Genomic DNA, 13827 nt, shown 5'->3' on the forward strand with positions numbered 1-13827 from the left:
ATTATATTCTAATACTGGCAAATGTGGTTTGAATATACTTTATCCCATTTGTTTTTCTCATTGTGCTTGTAAGATGGGCAAGAAAAATACCATATTTACAGGTGAGGAAACTGACATTATGTAACTCAACTAAAAATTGCTTATATGGGCAGACTCAGGACTCAAAAATGGTAGCATAAAATTGTGACTAAAGTGAGACTCCTGGAGTTCCTGTATCCCTCCTTGGAATTAAAAGAAGTAGTGCCAGCCTCTAAAAACTCCACTCCACCTGGAGGGATTTTAATGTGAATGTATCTGTCATATTCCAGTTTTTCATTTTTGGATGAGAGATGGTAGTAATATTATCACCACCTCATATTTCTATGGCACTTTATAATTTTTAAAGCACTCTGTTTTAATACTCATAACAGAGCCTAGAAGTTGGGCAAAGTGATGTTGTAAATCTCATTTTATAGATGAGCAAGATGATGATCTGAGAAGTGATTTACCCAAGGCCATACAGCTGGCAAACAACACAGCTAAGATTAGAGCCCACTCATGACCCCTACACAGGTGTTTGTGTCAGGTACAAATGCTGCCTCAGAGTGTCTGCTGTGGTGGCTGCTATGCCCAGGTGGCTCACACAACCAGCCCTGGGCTCACCAAGCTACAGCCCTCTGCCTCAATGGGTCTCTGGAATGAGCAGATGATTGTCACCCAGTGGCCAGTTCGGGAGGGTTTTCATCAATGACAATTAGCAAGATAACATCAGAGTTAGCTTCTTCTCCTCTTTTTGAAGAAAAAGAAAAACTCCAAGAAAGTGTTCTCAGTCTGCTTCTGTTTCTCCACATAAACACACACACCTCAACAGATATGGAGTCTGTGAACTTGGTATTATTTGAAGAGTAGAATCTCAGAATGTGAAGAAAATTCACTAATTAAAGCCTTATCACCACCGTTCTAGACTATCACCTCTGAACACCACAAGGGAAGGAGAGCTTATTACTACATTCTCACTTTTGACAGCAACTTCAAAGAAGCCAAAATAATTGGAAAACCAAACAATTGTCCAAGAGGAACAACTTCCTACCACACAACCAGCTACTGGAATGGAAGGAGGAGTTGCCTGCATGAAGGTTTCACACATCACTATGGCTCTGATCACAACACTGTCTCTGGGGAGGTTGAGGTCCCCGGGGCAGCACCTTGGACAGATCTCATATCAAAGAAAATGACAGGTGCTGCTGTCATCCCATACTCCTAGTTCATGTATTCATTCAACAGCTATATATTGACCTCTACTATGTGTCAAGCACTGTGTTAGGTGCTGGGGGACATGGAGATGACCAAGATAGACACGGTCCTTTCTTCCCAGAGATTGCTTTGTAGCATTACATTAATCAAATTCTTCCTGGTGTTGTCAGAGATTTGCGAGATGCTGCAAAGAACCACAGAGGCATCCTAAGGATGTGAACTCAACAGTCTTTCATATACCCAGGGGGAGATGGAAGAGAAAGATGGAAGAGAAAGAGCATGCAAAGCAGGTCTCAAGGGCCCCTAGGTCCTTGTTTGTAGTAATATGTTGGGAGATTTTAGAAGATTCCAGAAAAGGGAAACTATGATTTGGTGGATGCCTCAGTGTGTATCCACTTTCCTCGCACTCTGGGTTTCAGTCCACTCCAAGAAAAGTGCTTCACTCCAGCAAGCCTGCTCCCTTCACCCTTCCACCACCTGATACCAAGAGCCTGGCTACTCAAAGTGTGGCCCATGGACTAGCTGCATGGCTATCATCTGAGAACATGTGAGAAACGCAGACTCTTAAGCATCACTCCAGGCTTCTTGAATCAGAATCTGATTTTAACAGAATCCCGAGGTGCTCCCTGTACAAGTTACAATTTGAGAAACCCTGAGCTAGAAAGCCTTGGTTTCCATAAATTATTTAAACCAAAATTTACAAGAGAAGCATTTAAAAAAATTATTTATTGACCTCATTAACCATCCAAAGATGGTAACTTTGAGACTCAAAAAGCCTTATCTTTTGGAATATGCTTTTCTGAAAGTATACTGTAAAAACAAAGTTTCCTGCTTTGTGCTACCAGGAGAACTCCCTCAGCATCAAGTATTTAAGATCAAATATTTGAGCTTCAACCTGAAAGAATAAAATTCATGCTGAGCCACTTGGGGTAGTTCTGCCTCCACTGCCAGCTTCTAAGAAAATGCCAGGTGTTCTCAGGGTGCTACAGAGAAAAGAGCTGAGAACACAGAAGCAGAACACTGGGGTTCTAGGCTTAGGTCTGCCATCAAAAAAAGTCAGGACCTTGGATAAATGACTTAACCTGTCTGAGACTCAAGTTTCTTTGTCTACAAAACAGAAGCATCAAACCAGGCAATCCCTGAGGTCATTTCCAGTTCAAAGATCCTGAAAGGAATGAAATGATATGTTTTATCATTTCCTCTTCATTTCTGCTGCATTGAATAACTACAACTCGGGGAAGAGGAGGGAACCATAAAGATTTTTCTCATTGGTGGGTAGGCTGCAAGACTCTCAGGATCTGCTCTGACGTGCCTGCAGCCAAGGTGCTCCAGCTTCTCTAATCCTGTGGTCTTCTGCTTCCTACAGTGCGATAGCCTGGTTTTGCAGACTTTCACATTACACCTTCTCACCAGGTCACCCCAAAGCAGAAACAAATTTTCTTCTGTGCATGTCTACATGGGATATCGTGTCAACTGCACTTCTGCTCCCCAGTATGGGAGAGAAGTGCCATCTGGATGCTTCTCCAGGCTGACTTAGCCACACTTCTGTGGGACCACAGCCTCCTCCTGCCCAACAACCCCAAGAGACAGGGTGGAGAGGCACCCAGCTCACTTAGTCACCCTGGAAATGGAGGAAACTGGGAAAACCCAAGCATAAAGGAAATACCTCTGGGTTTCAAAGATGGGGAAGAAAGGGCAGGTGCAAACCACTGTATGGGGGACTTCCTAAATAATTTAGCTCATAGTGATCTTTCCTTAAAAAGTGGGAGGCATCATGATGAGAATGTTCAGCTTTAGATATGCAGCATATTTGAGGTTTAGGATGGACAATGATTTGTGTAAATTGTGGTAGTGGGAAGTCCAACATGGCAAGAAAATATTTAATTCTTAAGAATGACTGCATATCGTCACCTTAATGGCGATGTGTACTCTTGAGCCAACAATGACTAAGTCCTTCTTTCTCTGCGTGGCCCTAGAGAGTAACACTCCCATGAAAGGTAAGCCTGGATTCAGGCCAATAGGAACCAGTCAAATATGATGAATGCAGGCGGGAACAGAGAACTTCTAAGAGGATGAGATGACAGAGTTTGGCCAGGCAATGGCCCAGCATCCTGCTTGTTCAGGTGACACTCCAGACCTAACCAATGACTCCCCAAAGAGCACATAACTCAAAGTGGAGCCCAGCTGTGCTCATGCCATGGCCCAGCCAAATCTGTCTGAGTGAGATGTCTAAGGAAGTGAGAATGTCCTCCTTTAATGCTGTATATCACTATGCAAAGGGATGTCATAGGGAATTTGGAAAAGTCAGCTTTTAAAGCCACTTGGGGCCAGGCGCGGTGGCTCAAGCCTGTAATCCCAGCACTTTGGGAGGCCAAGACAGGCGGATCACGAGGTCAGGAGATCGAGACCATCCTGGCTAACATGGTGAAACCCCGTCTCTACTAAAAAAATACAAAAAATTAGCCAGGCATGGTGGCGGGCGCCTATAGTCCCAGCTACTCCGGAGGCTGAGCCAGGAGAATGGCGTGAACCTGGGAGGCGGAGATTGCAGTGAACCAAGATCGCGCCACTGCACTCCAGCCTGGGCGACAGAGCAAGACTCCTTCTCAAAAAAAAAGAAAAAAAAGCCACTTGGAACCTGCAATGATCATCCACTCACCTGTGCACCTCAGGAGGCTCCCTCTGGATCTTAGAACTGGCCTCCACCACCTCTTTGGCAACTTTCCCACTGCAAAAGACAGAAACACATGTGTATGCACACATACTCAGAGAAGAATGGGAGAGGTATGCACAAGTGTCTTTCTGTTAACTTCGCAGGGGTCTGGCCCAGCTACAGCAATCATGAGGGGAGAAATTACAGTATAGTTTGAGGGTGCCCTGTGAGCATAAGAGCAATGGAGTGAAAATGGAAGACTCAAACAGAGGCAAAAGCCAAAGGCCACTTATTTGCAAGCAAAATTTCGAAATTTATGTGCCTGCCCCATCCCTACCCCATCACTGAAATGGAACCATTGGTACCCACCTATATCGAAATCTACTTCCTTTAAAAAATATCTTGCTGCTTGATACGGTCTTGATCTGACTGGATTTTGCATACCTTTAAGAAGAAGCAAAGCACAGGTGGTAAGGACATTGGAAAGTCCACTTACAACATGCTATAGAGGTGTGGCGATGGGGTATTTTTGCTGCGAGAAAGAAATGTAATTAACCTTGTGGCTCAGCCTGCATGTGCACACACAAATTAAAAGAAAAGCTTCACAAAAGAATAGTTACTTTCACTAAGTGTATAGGATTCTAATATTTTCTATGCTATTTCCTTTCACTCATTTTAAATTCAAGACCCACATACTGGGTTTCATAATTCATTAGTGGGTCACAACCTGCAAAAAGGACTGGGTACTGATGATCAGAAGGAATTCTCCCCCACTTGCTATCTGAAGATATGGAGAACAGGGAATTTAGTGACATGGCATCAGTAAGTTCATGGTTATTAGGGCACTTTGCTGCCTATTCTTGTATCCACGGTGCAGCAGCAAACAGCTTCCTGGCAACGGAGGTCACTGACTATGCCACGAAGAACTCATTGTGCATTGCCCAAGTGAGGGAACAAGGGTCCCGCATCCCCATGGGAATGGTCACTGGCTTCTGTGTCACCATGACCCAGTGCCCTTTAAAAGAACCCACAGTGGTAGATGACTAAGATACACGAGGCAGAAGCTGCCCAGCCAAGAACTGATTCAGCACCTCTGAGCCCAACTCGTAAATAAGAACAAAACAACACCACTCTGAAAAGCAGTCTAGAGCCTGGGCTGCCGGGAGGCTGCACACAGGGCACTAAATTACTGTGACAGCTGAGGACGGCTCTACAACACTCACGTTAAGCCTTGTACAATTAAATCCAACAAGTTAGAAAGAACAGGTCTGAGAGTTCAGCATCATTTAAAATATTGATAGTCACAAAATCTTAAACACACACAGACAAAATCAATACAATCTGTAGCATCCTGAGCAAAAACATGCACAGAGCCAGGGAAGTTTCAGTGCAGTGATCCCCACCGTTGAGCCTCTTGAAGCTTCCTTTATTCACTCAGCAATTATTAACTGAGTGCCAACCCTGCTCCACACACCAAGGTAAGTACAGGAAAGACACATGGCTGATCTAGCCTGGGGGCCAGAGAAGGTGCCCTGAGGAACGGACATCTGAGCTGAGATCCAGGGGCTGGAAGGTGTTAACCAGGACACGGTGATAAGCGGTGGTGGATATACCCAGCAGAGGGCCAGCGGGCACAAAAGCCATCAGCCTAAACATCTGGAGAACTAAAAAGACTCAATTATTCTAAGTGAAGCAACTCAGGAATGGAAAACCAAAAATTCTATGTTCTCACTTCTAAGTGGGAGCTAGGCTATGCATACACAAAGGCATACAGAGTGATATAAGGGACTTTATAGCCTCAGAAGGGGTAGGGTAGTAAGGGCCAGGGCTAAAAACTACACATTAGGTGCAATGTACACTAATTGACAGGTGCTCCAAAATCTCAGAATTCACCATAACATAATTCATCCATGTAATCAAAATCCACTTACACCCCAAAAGGTACTGAAATTTAAAAAAAATAAACAAAACACATTTTAAAAAGACTCATTGTGCATTTTCCCATGTTATTATTACTACACACACACATTTTTCTTCTTTTCCTAGTAAAGGTGAATGTGCAGATGTACAAAGTAGAACAAGGGAAACTTGGACAGAGAGCGAGAATCCGATTTCCCAGGACCGGACCTTAAGCGGCCCTCATTAAGGATCTTGGTCTTTATCGACAGAACAACTGAAAGCCATAGGAACAATCTTCTGCAAAGAAGCCCCTTCCCACCCACCTGTGTAAACAGCCCAAGATGACACAAAAGGACACTGGCCACAAATATTAAACAGGGAGAGTGAGATGGGCAGGGGAGGGCACAGGCCTCGGCAGGGGGATACTGTCAGGGCAGGGCCCAGAGAAAATGGTGCGGGACCTCTGAGGACACACAAGGGCACATGAGAGCCATGGTCTTGGGGGGTCTCTGCAGTGTGCTGGCTGGAACTTCCTTCCAGACCACACCCACTCACGAGGCTAGAAACCCCCAGCAAGCCGCATTGAGGTGGTCCCAGCTGTGCCCTCCTCCTCCTCCTCCTCCTATGAGGACATGCCCGCTCTGGGCCCATCTGCACCCCCTAAAACTCCCCACCAGCCTTACAGAGCTGTGGGCCTGACACTTTATCTACTGAAGCCTGAGAAGAGAAAAGGAAGATCACGCCGGCCCTCTCCCCGTCTTCTTGGCAGGGTTGCTCCCAAGTCCTCAGAAGTAGGGAGAAGAGAAAGTTTTAAAGAAGCTTCGATTGTTTTTTTGTTTTTTTTGTTTTTTTTTATTCCAGGTTCCTAAAGATCCTTGGGACACAGTGGTCGGCAAAAAAAAAAAAAAAAAAAAAAAAGACTGAGTTTCTTAATTGGGTTTTTAAAATTCGAACTCAACACTTTGCCCATTCTACAGAAGCGACACGTGAAGCCAGTGAAGCCGGCACAGGCGTGAGTCAACTTCCTGGCTACTCACAGCGTGCAGGGCAGAGGCGGTGGCTCTTTTTCACTAGTCTGGCCTCAGCTCTGGCCCTTCCAGGCCCCAGGAGAAAGCCACTATCATCCGCTCAAACCCAGACTGGCCTCTTAGAGGGAAGTCTCAATCTCAGCACTCCTTCCCAAAAACCCTCAAAGTGACTCAAAAGAAGCAGGTCAAAAGACACATTTCACAAAGAAGGCCAGTAGCTGTCTGCTCGGGATGAGCAGAGAGAAAAGACTGCGCTTCTTTCTGGCAGTGGGTTCCCCTGGAGGAGTAGCTGCAGATGGTCTGATTTGCTCAGAGACAGTTGCCCGAGGCATTCCCACGAATCCCCTGCCCTCCCACATGTCCAGGTGAACTCCCAGAGCATTTCAGTTGAGATTTGTAATGGAACGTTAACAGGGAGTTTATTCTGAGAGCTCAAATGACACCCACGCACTGGGAATTGGGAAACAAGGCTGTAGCGGGGAGGGCAATGGACAGAGGAGAGAGAATGGTGGCCACGTTAAAGTACATGAATCCAGAGTACCAGTTCCCAAACCTGGTTGGGCATCAGACACCTGGAATAGGTATAAAAAACACAGATTCTCAGGCTTTATCATGAGAGATTCTGATTCAGTGGGTCTGAAGAGGGGCTTGACTTGAACCAAGCACCCTAAGGGGATTCCAAGAAGTCCACTTACATTTGAGAACCTCTGTGCCCCAAAATTCTCCTAGGATGACCCAAGAGGTGACATTTCACCTGAAAGAACAGTGGTCCAGATTCCTATTCACGTCTGGTTCTGTGACCTTGGTCATGCCGTGTGGCTTTGCTGAGCCTCAGTTTCTCTACATATTATTAAAGGGGGAGGGTGTTATAATATTTCATGGTACTCTCAGGAGGGTTACACAAGAGTAAATGATTTGAAAGCACCTAGCATCATACCCACTCATTATATAATAGTTTCCCTCCCTCCTTCCTTCCCACCTTCCTCCCTCCCTAATATCAGTCTCAAACCCCTTCATCACCTTCTCACTATGAAGCCACCAAAGCCAATCCTCTAAACTGGAGGTTCCAGAAAACCATGTTAAACACTCTGAAAGCAAATCAAAGAGCTCTAACTCTAGCCAAAATGTTCCAAGCACTCTGTTTACCAGACTCTCCCATCCACAGCAAGCCCAGGGAAGAGTATTCTTCCCACAGAAAACAATGAATTCACAGCCTCATTAGAACCGCAGTTCACTCTCCTATGGCCTTCTGCCTTCCCTTCCACTTGCCCTCTCCCACTTCAATCTCCAGCTCCCCATCAAAGTCCCAACATAAGAAGTATGACTATGCTCAAACATCTGACCTCACAAAGAGATCCAGCTCATCTCTGCAGGAGCACACCTCCCCTCTCCCCAACCTGCAATTTCTCCTCTGAAACCTGCTATTCCAGGGGCTTGGATGAAGGTCAGGATAGGTACTGGGCAGACATTGGGTGGTGCTCGAAGAGGCCACCTCTAGAATTAACAACACAATTTCCCATTGACATCATAATTTAGAGCTCCTGGAGTAACCATAACAATAACAGCATTTACTACTGAGCCTTTAATATGGGCAATACCCCATCCAAAGCACCTTTAATAAACAATTCCTTTTATCCTCATGGCTCTCTGCAAGAAGGAAGGAATCCGCATTTTCACATAAGGAAAATAAGGCACAGAGAGGTTTCATCACTTTACACGGTTCCACGATAGAAGCTGCAGGAACCAGGCTATAAATCCAAGTCTGTCTGATTTCAGTATTTAAAAAATCATGCTCTAGTCCTACTGGCTCTCAAACTTTAGTGAGCAACAAATTACCTGGAAGGCTTTTTAAAACACATCTCTCTGATTCAGTATATTTGGGGAAGACTCCAAGAATCTGCATTTCCAACAATTTCCGGGAGTGATGATGCTGGTTCAGGGACCTGATGGGAGAATCACTGAACTAAAGCAATGTCTTAACCCCTCGACGGCACGTTAGCAACAACTGGGAAACTTTTAGCACTGCCAATACCTAGGTGCCTCATTCCAGATTCAGATTTCTCAAAATAACAGCTTCGTCAAGATATAATCTACATACCTTAAATTTCACCCTTTTAGATTTTATACTTTGGTGGGTTTTAGTATAATTCATGAAGTTGAAAAAAGAGATTACAAAAATCAATCACCACTATCTAATACTAAAACATTTTCATCATCTCCAAAAGAAACCCCCTGTCACCACAATGGGTGTTGGCAGTCACTCCCTGATTACCCTCCTCATCTCACCTACTCCCACCCAAAGCAACCACTCATCTGCTTTCCATCTGTATACATTTGCCATTTTAGATATTTTATTTCAATGGACTCATGCAATATATGGTGCTTTGTAAATGGTTTCTTTCAGTTAGCATACTGTTTCCAAGGCTCAGCCATGCTGTAGTATCAGTTCTTCATTCCTTTTTATGGCTGAATAATATACCATTGTATGGATATACCATGTTTTGTTTATCCATTCATAAGTCGATGGACATTGGATTGTTTCCACTTTTTGGCTATTATGACTAATGCTGCTATGAAGGCTTGTGCACAAGTTTTAATGAAGACCCAGATTCTGCTTTAACTGGGTCTGGGGTAGGATACAGGGACCCATAGCACTGGTATTAATAGTTTTTAAAAGCTCCTCCAGCAGATATTAATGTAGCCAAGATTGAGAACTGCTAGTTTAGAACTTTATTACTTGGAGTGTGGTCTACAGACCCATAGCACAGTATCCCCTGGAATTTATTAAAAGTATGGACTCTCATGCCCACCCCAGACCTTTTGAATCAGAATCCACATTTTAACCAGCTCCCCAGTTCATTCATGTGTGCATTAAAGTGTGAGAGGCACTTGTGTAGGGAGCTAGTCTGGGTTCTTACCTACCAAGCATAATACTGTTCCTTTGACAAAATGTATACCAAACTCTGAATAAGAATTGTACTAGGAACTGCTTTTATCCCCTGCACACAATTCCAAAACAAATTGGGAACAGAGAGTGTCATACAGCCTCAGCCATGTATCTAGTACACAGCAAAAAGTGTGAGATAAAGACGCTGTGAATGAAAGCATCAGTGAGCCCCTGAATCCCTCAATACGTCCAGTGTGCTTTCAGTGGACCCAGAAACAGTGAGCTCTGGGGTTGGCAGCACCATGATAGACCGCACATGGTAGAAAGGAAGCTCTTAAATGGTGAATAAGTCTGTGTTGGAGATCCCCTGGGGTCTGGAGTAGGCGGGAAAACATCAGAGTTTCTGCGTCTGGGCTCCATTCCCAGGCAGATCTCAGAGCCAGGGCTTTCAAAGCAGATCTGTGGCCCTTGGCCAGCTGACAACCAGCAAGCGCATTTGCGTCCTAAAAGCACACTGGGGAATTCGCAAGCAGAGGCCCCGGGACCTCCCCGCTCCCGTGCAGGTGAAGTAAAAATGGAAGGAACAAACCATCCAGGAAACGAGATCAGGGCCTTGCTCTGCCAGCTGAAACCATTAAAATGCAGGGCCAGCAGGACAGATCTAGAAGCAGGGCCAGGACCTCTGCCCAGGGAAGGGTGGGCACAGTGGAGGAAGCAGGCATACCCCTGAGGTTACCAGAATCAGAGCCTTCCAGATGAAAACGAGTGGGCTCTTCCTCCAACTGCTGCTCAAAATACTCTAACCGTTCGCAGAGGGGGCAGTAATAGAGCAGCAGCTTCTGCTTATCAATGGTTCATATGCCTGGCAGAACTGAACACAGCAAGGCAGGTAATTCAGTCTCATTTCAGAGATGAAAAATAAAGATGAGGCTCCAAGAAGTTAAGAGCTTTGTTCCAGGCCACACTGCTATAAATGACAGAGTCAAGATTTAGAACCAAGCCCATTGACTTCCAAAGCTCACACTCGTTACGCTACGCCCCAGTGGTGCAAGCAAATGCACGCAGGTCAGTCCCAGGCCCATTCATTCTACAGGTGAGGAGGCTAAGGCCAGACAGCAATAAAGTGACCTGGCCAAGGTCCCACAGCTGGGTCAGAACAAGTGATACTTCCCCTCCTTCCTCAGGAACAAGGATGATTATGGGATAATGGAGGAACAAAATGTTCAGGCAAATCTCAGATCGCTATAAACATTCAGGTTTAGAAGTCGAATAAGAGGAGGGTAGCTTGGTTAACTATAGCCGAAGTTCCAATGCAAAGACTGGTCAACTGTATACAGTTTGTCACTGGTGCTCACAGCTAAACCCTTCAAGTCTTCCGAAGCATCCACAAGTGACTGGAAGGGACTTCTCCAACATGCCAATACCTTCCTTACTAGCTGCCAGCTAATCTGCTTACCCAAAATGTGTAAAACATTTCCCCAGATTGCTGGGTTTTTCTCTCCCTTTCTCCTCTCAGTTTTGTTTTTGCCTTTATTTAACTCTGTCTCCCAACTGACTTCCTTGCATATGGTAACGTGCGTGAAATAATAGCAAATGAATGTCTCCAAGTTATTCGTTGATACGGATCCAGCGATTTCACTAAAGTATCTTCAAGGCTGTGCCAAAGTCCTTCCAAGCAAAACTTGCCGTGTGCCTCTAAAGGAAGGCCTGTCTGCTGGGTGTTCTCCTGTATCACGCCCTCCCATAGGCCTGTCTGCATGTAAAGAACAATCAACCACACCTATTGCACCTCTGTTGCCTCTTTTGCACCGATCAAGCCCTCTGTGTCTGGCCCCAAGACTCCCTGGTCCCTGATCACCTCTTTTTCTACCTCATCTACCCTCTGCTCCAACCTTGTAGCCACTCGTGTCTTGCAAAATGCATCCTCCACGTTCCTGCCGTGGTACCCTACCGGAGCTGGGATGGCCTTCCTCCACCTTAAAGGGTCTTCTACCTTCTAGCTCCCCTGGCAGCAAGACTCACCCTCTCCTCTGGATTCCTCCCTAGCTTTTTTTGTTGTTGTTCATTTCCCTCTTTGTCTCTTACATGAAATAACAATCTCCTGAGGACAGGAACCATGCCTTATCAATCTGAGCTAGTAAACATGTTTTCAATGCCTGAGATCTTCAGCAAAAAAAGAGAAAAGCAGAACCTAGTTCCTGCCCCCAGAGAGTTCAAATTGATTACAGAACTGACATGCTGGCATGTAAAAATCTACAATCCAATAGAAATCTTGGAGAAAGGAACAAGGGAGAGTAACTCCTCAGTGAGTATATAGCTTCCTTTTGGCATTGATGAAAATATTTGGAAATAGAAATGATGGTTGGACAACATTTTAAACATACTCTGCCACTGAATTGTACGCTTTAAAATAATTAATTTTATGTTACGTGACTTTAACCTAAATAAAAATAATGAATACAGGTTAAAAAAATAGAGATCAGATCCAGTACAGATACATAGTACAGATATATAAAATTCTGTAATAAAATTATGTTATGATAGATCTTGTTTTTGCCATGTTTCTTCACTCCATTTATTAATTCCCTCATATGCAAGAAAATATTCACTGAAAATAACTAACCGAACATCTCTAAGTTATCCTTTGACAGGAAACAGATGGTTTCATTCAAGAAAGAACAGAAGAGTTCCAAAAGCTTAGGCACTGAAAACCATGTGTCAGGTCCTCTAAAAACTAAATATAGGGTTACGCTATGATCCAGCAGTTCCATTCTAGGTATATGCCCAAGAGAACTGTCCACGCAAAAACTTGTATCCAATGCTCGTAGCAGCATTACTCATAGTAGCTAAAAAGAGGGAACAACCCCAGTGAGCATCAACTGATGAATGGATAAACCAAATGTGGTCTATCGAAACAATGCAGTATCATTCAATCATAAAAGGGGATGAAGTACTGAGACATGCTATAATATGGGTGAACTTTGGAGACATTCTGTGACACAGGCACAAAAGGCCACATCGTTTATGATTCCACTTATACACAATGCTTATAATAGGTAAATCCATAAAAACAGAAAGTAGATTAGTGGTTGCCAGGGGCTGGGTGGAGGAGGAAATGGGAAATGACTGCTAATTGGCATAAGGTTTATTTTGTGAAGGATAAAAATATTCTGGAATTAGATAGTGACAATGGCTATATCTTTGCGAATTACAGTAAAAACCACAAAACTGTATACTTTAAAAGGGTAAATTTTATGGCATGTATATTAGATTTCCATTTTAAAAATATTTTTTTAAAAACAAAATAAAAAAACACTAAGGCTCCAACTAAAGACTGAGAATGTCAAACCCTCTGTGTTTCCCTCTCTGAACTCTCATGTGGGTGAAAGCTTCTAGACATGCAGATTTTCCAAAGGCCAAATGATCTGCTTCCTTATCAGTTCCCAAACATGCAGGAGGCACACAAAGACCTTGAGGTGGTGGTGGTCACAGGAGGGTCTACTGGTACACATCACCTTGTCCAGTCATTCCTAGAACAGCATTTTGTGCATCATCTCACCCAGTGGTGTTCAAATTATGCTCCTGGGTTTTTCCAGGGCTGATGGGTTTCCTGGGACATGGGGATGTCAGTGCTAAACCTAGGAAAGGCATAGGCAACCTGGACAACTGGTCACCCCAGCTCCCAAAGAGCAGTGAACAATGGACAAAGAGTCTGCAATCTCCAATCCCAACCAAGGCCCCATCGACCACCACAACTTCTCTTTTCATCTCCTTTACATGCTGGGCTTTTCCTACACTTCAGATTAAGGAAAAGTATTCTGTGGCTGAAACTTGTTTCAAAATCATTATCCAAGCCATCATTCTCCTGATGGTTCTCATCAGCCAAAGCCCAGAGATAGCATTTTCAGGGAGATGACCCTAATCAGTAAGACAGAATCTCACTGTAAGGGGCAGGTAGACTGATCAAAGTCTCCCAGTCTCCCAGTCATCCAGGGAGACCCCTGGATGAGGTCCAGGGGTGTACAGTGCTGATGGCCTGAGCAGGGCTGGACTAGGTTCTTAGTTGCATCTACTACCACTGCCTTTCCAGTCAGCAAGTGTCTCTCAGAGGAGAAGGTGTAACTCCA

At 44.5% G+C, this 13827-nt stretch overlaps 1 protein-coding gene across 5 annotated transcripts in view; it reads right to left on the reverse strand.

Moving 5' to 3' along the window:
• FRMD3 (FERM domain containing 3) overlaps positions 1-13827 on the reverse strand; it is a 300134-nt gene that overhangs the window by 42934 nt on the left and 243373 nt on the right. For all 5 annotated transcript variants that reach the window (XM_011953956.1, XM_011953959.1, XM_011953955.1 and 2 more), the window contains 2 exons: positions 4256-4330; positions 3893-3961 (listed from right to left, as the gene is read on the reverse strand). In XM_011953956.1, coding sequence (XP_011809346.1) covers positions 3893-3961; positions 4256-4330 — 144 coding nt within the window. The remainder of the gene's footprint in view (positions 1-3892; positions 3962-4255; positions 4331-13827) is intronic.

The sequence above is a fragment of the Colobus angolensis genome, unplaced genomic scaffold (assembly GCF_000951035.1).
Source record: "Colobus angolensis palliatus isolate OR3802 unplaced genomic scaffold, Cang.pa_1.0 Scaffold379, whole genome shotgun sequence".
NCBI classification, from domain to species: domain Eukaryota; kingdom Metazoa; phylum Chordata; class Mammalia; order Primates; family Cercopithecidae; genus Colobus; species Colobus angolensis.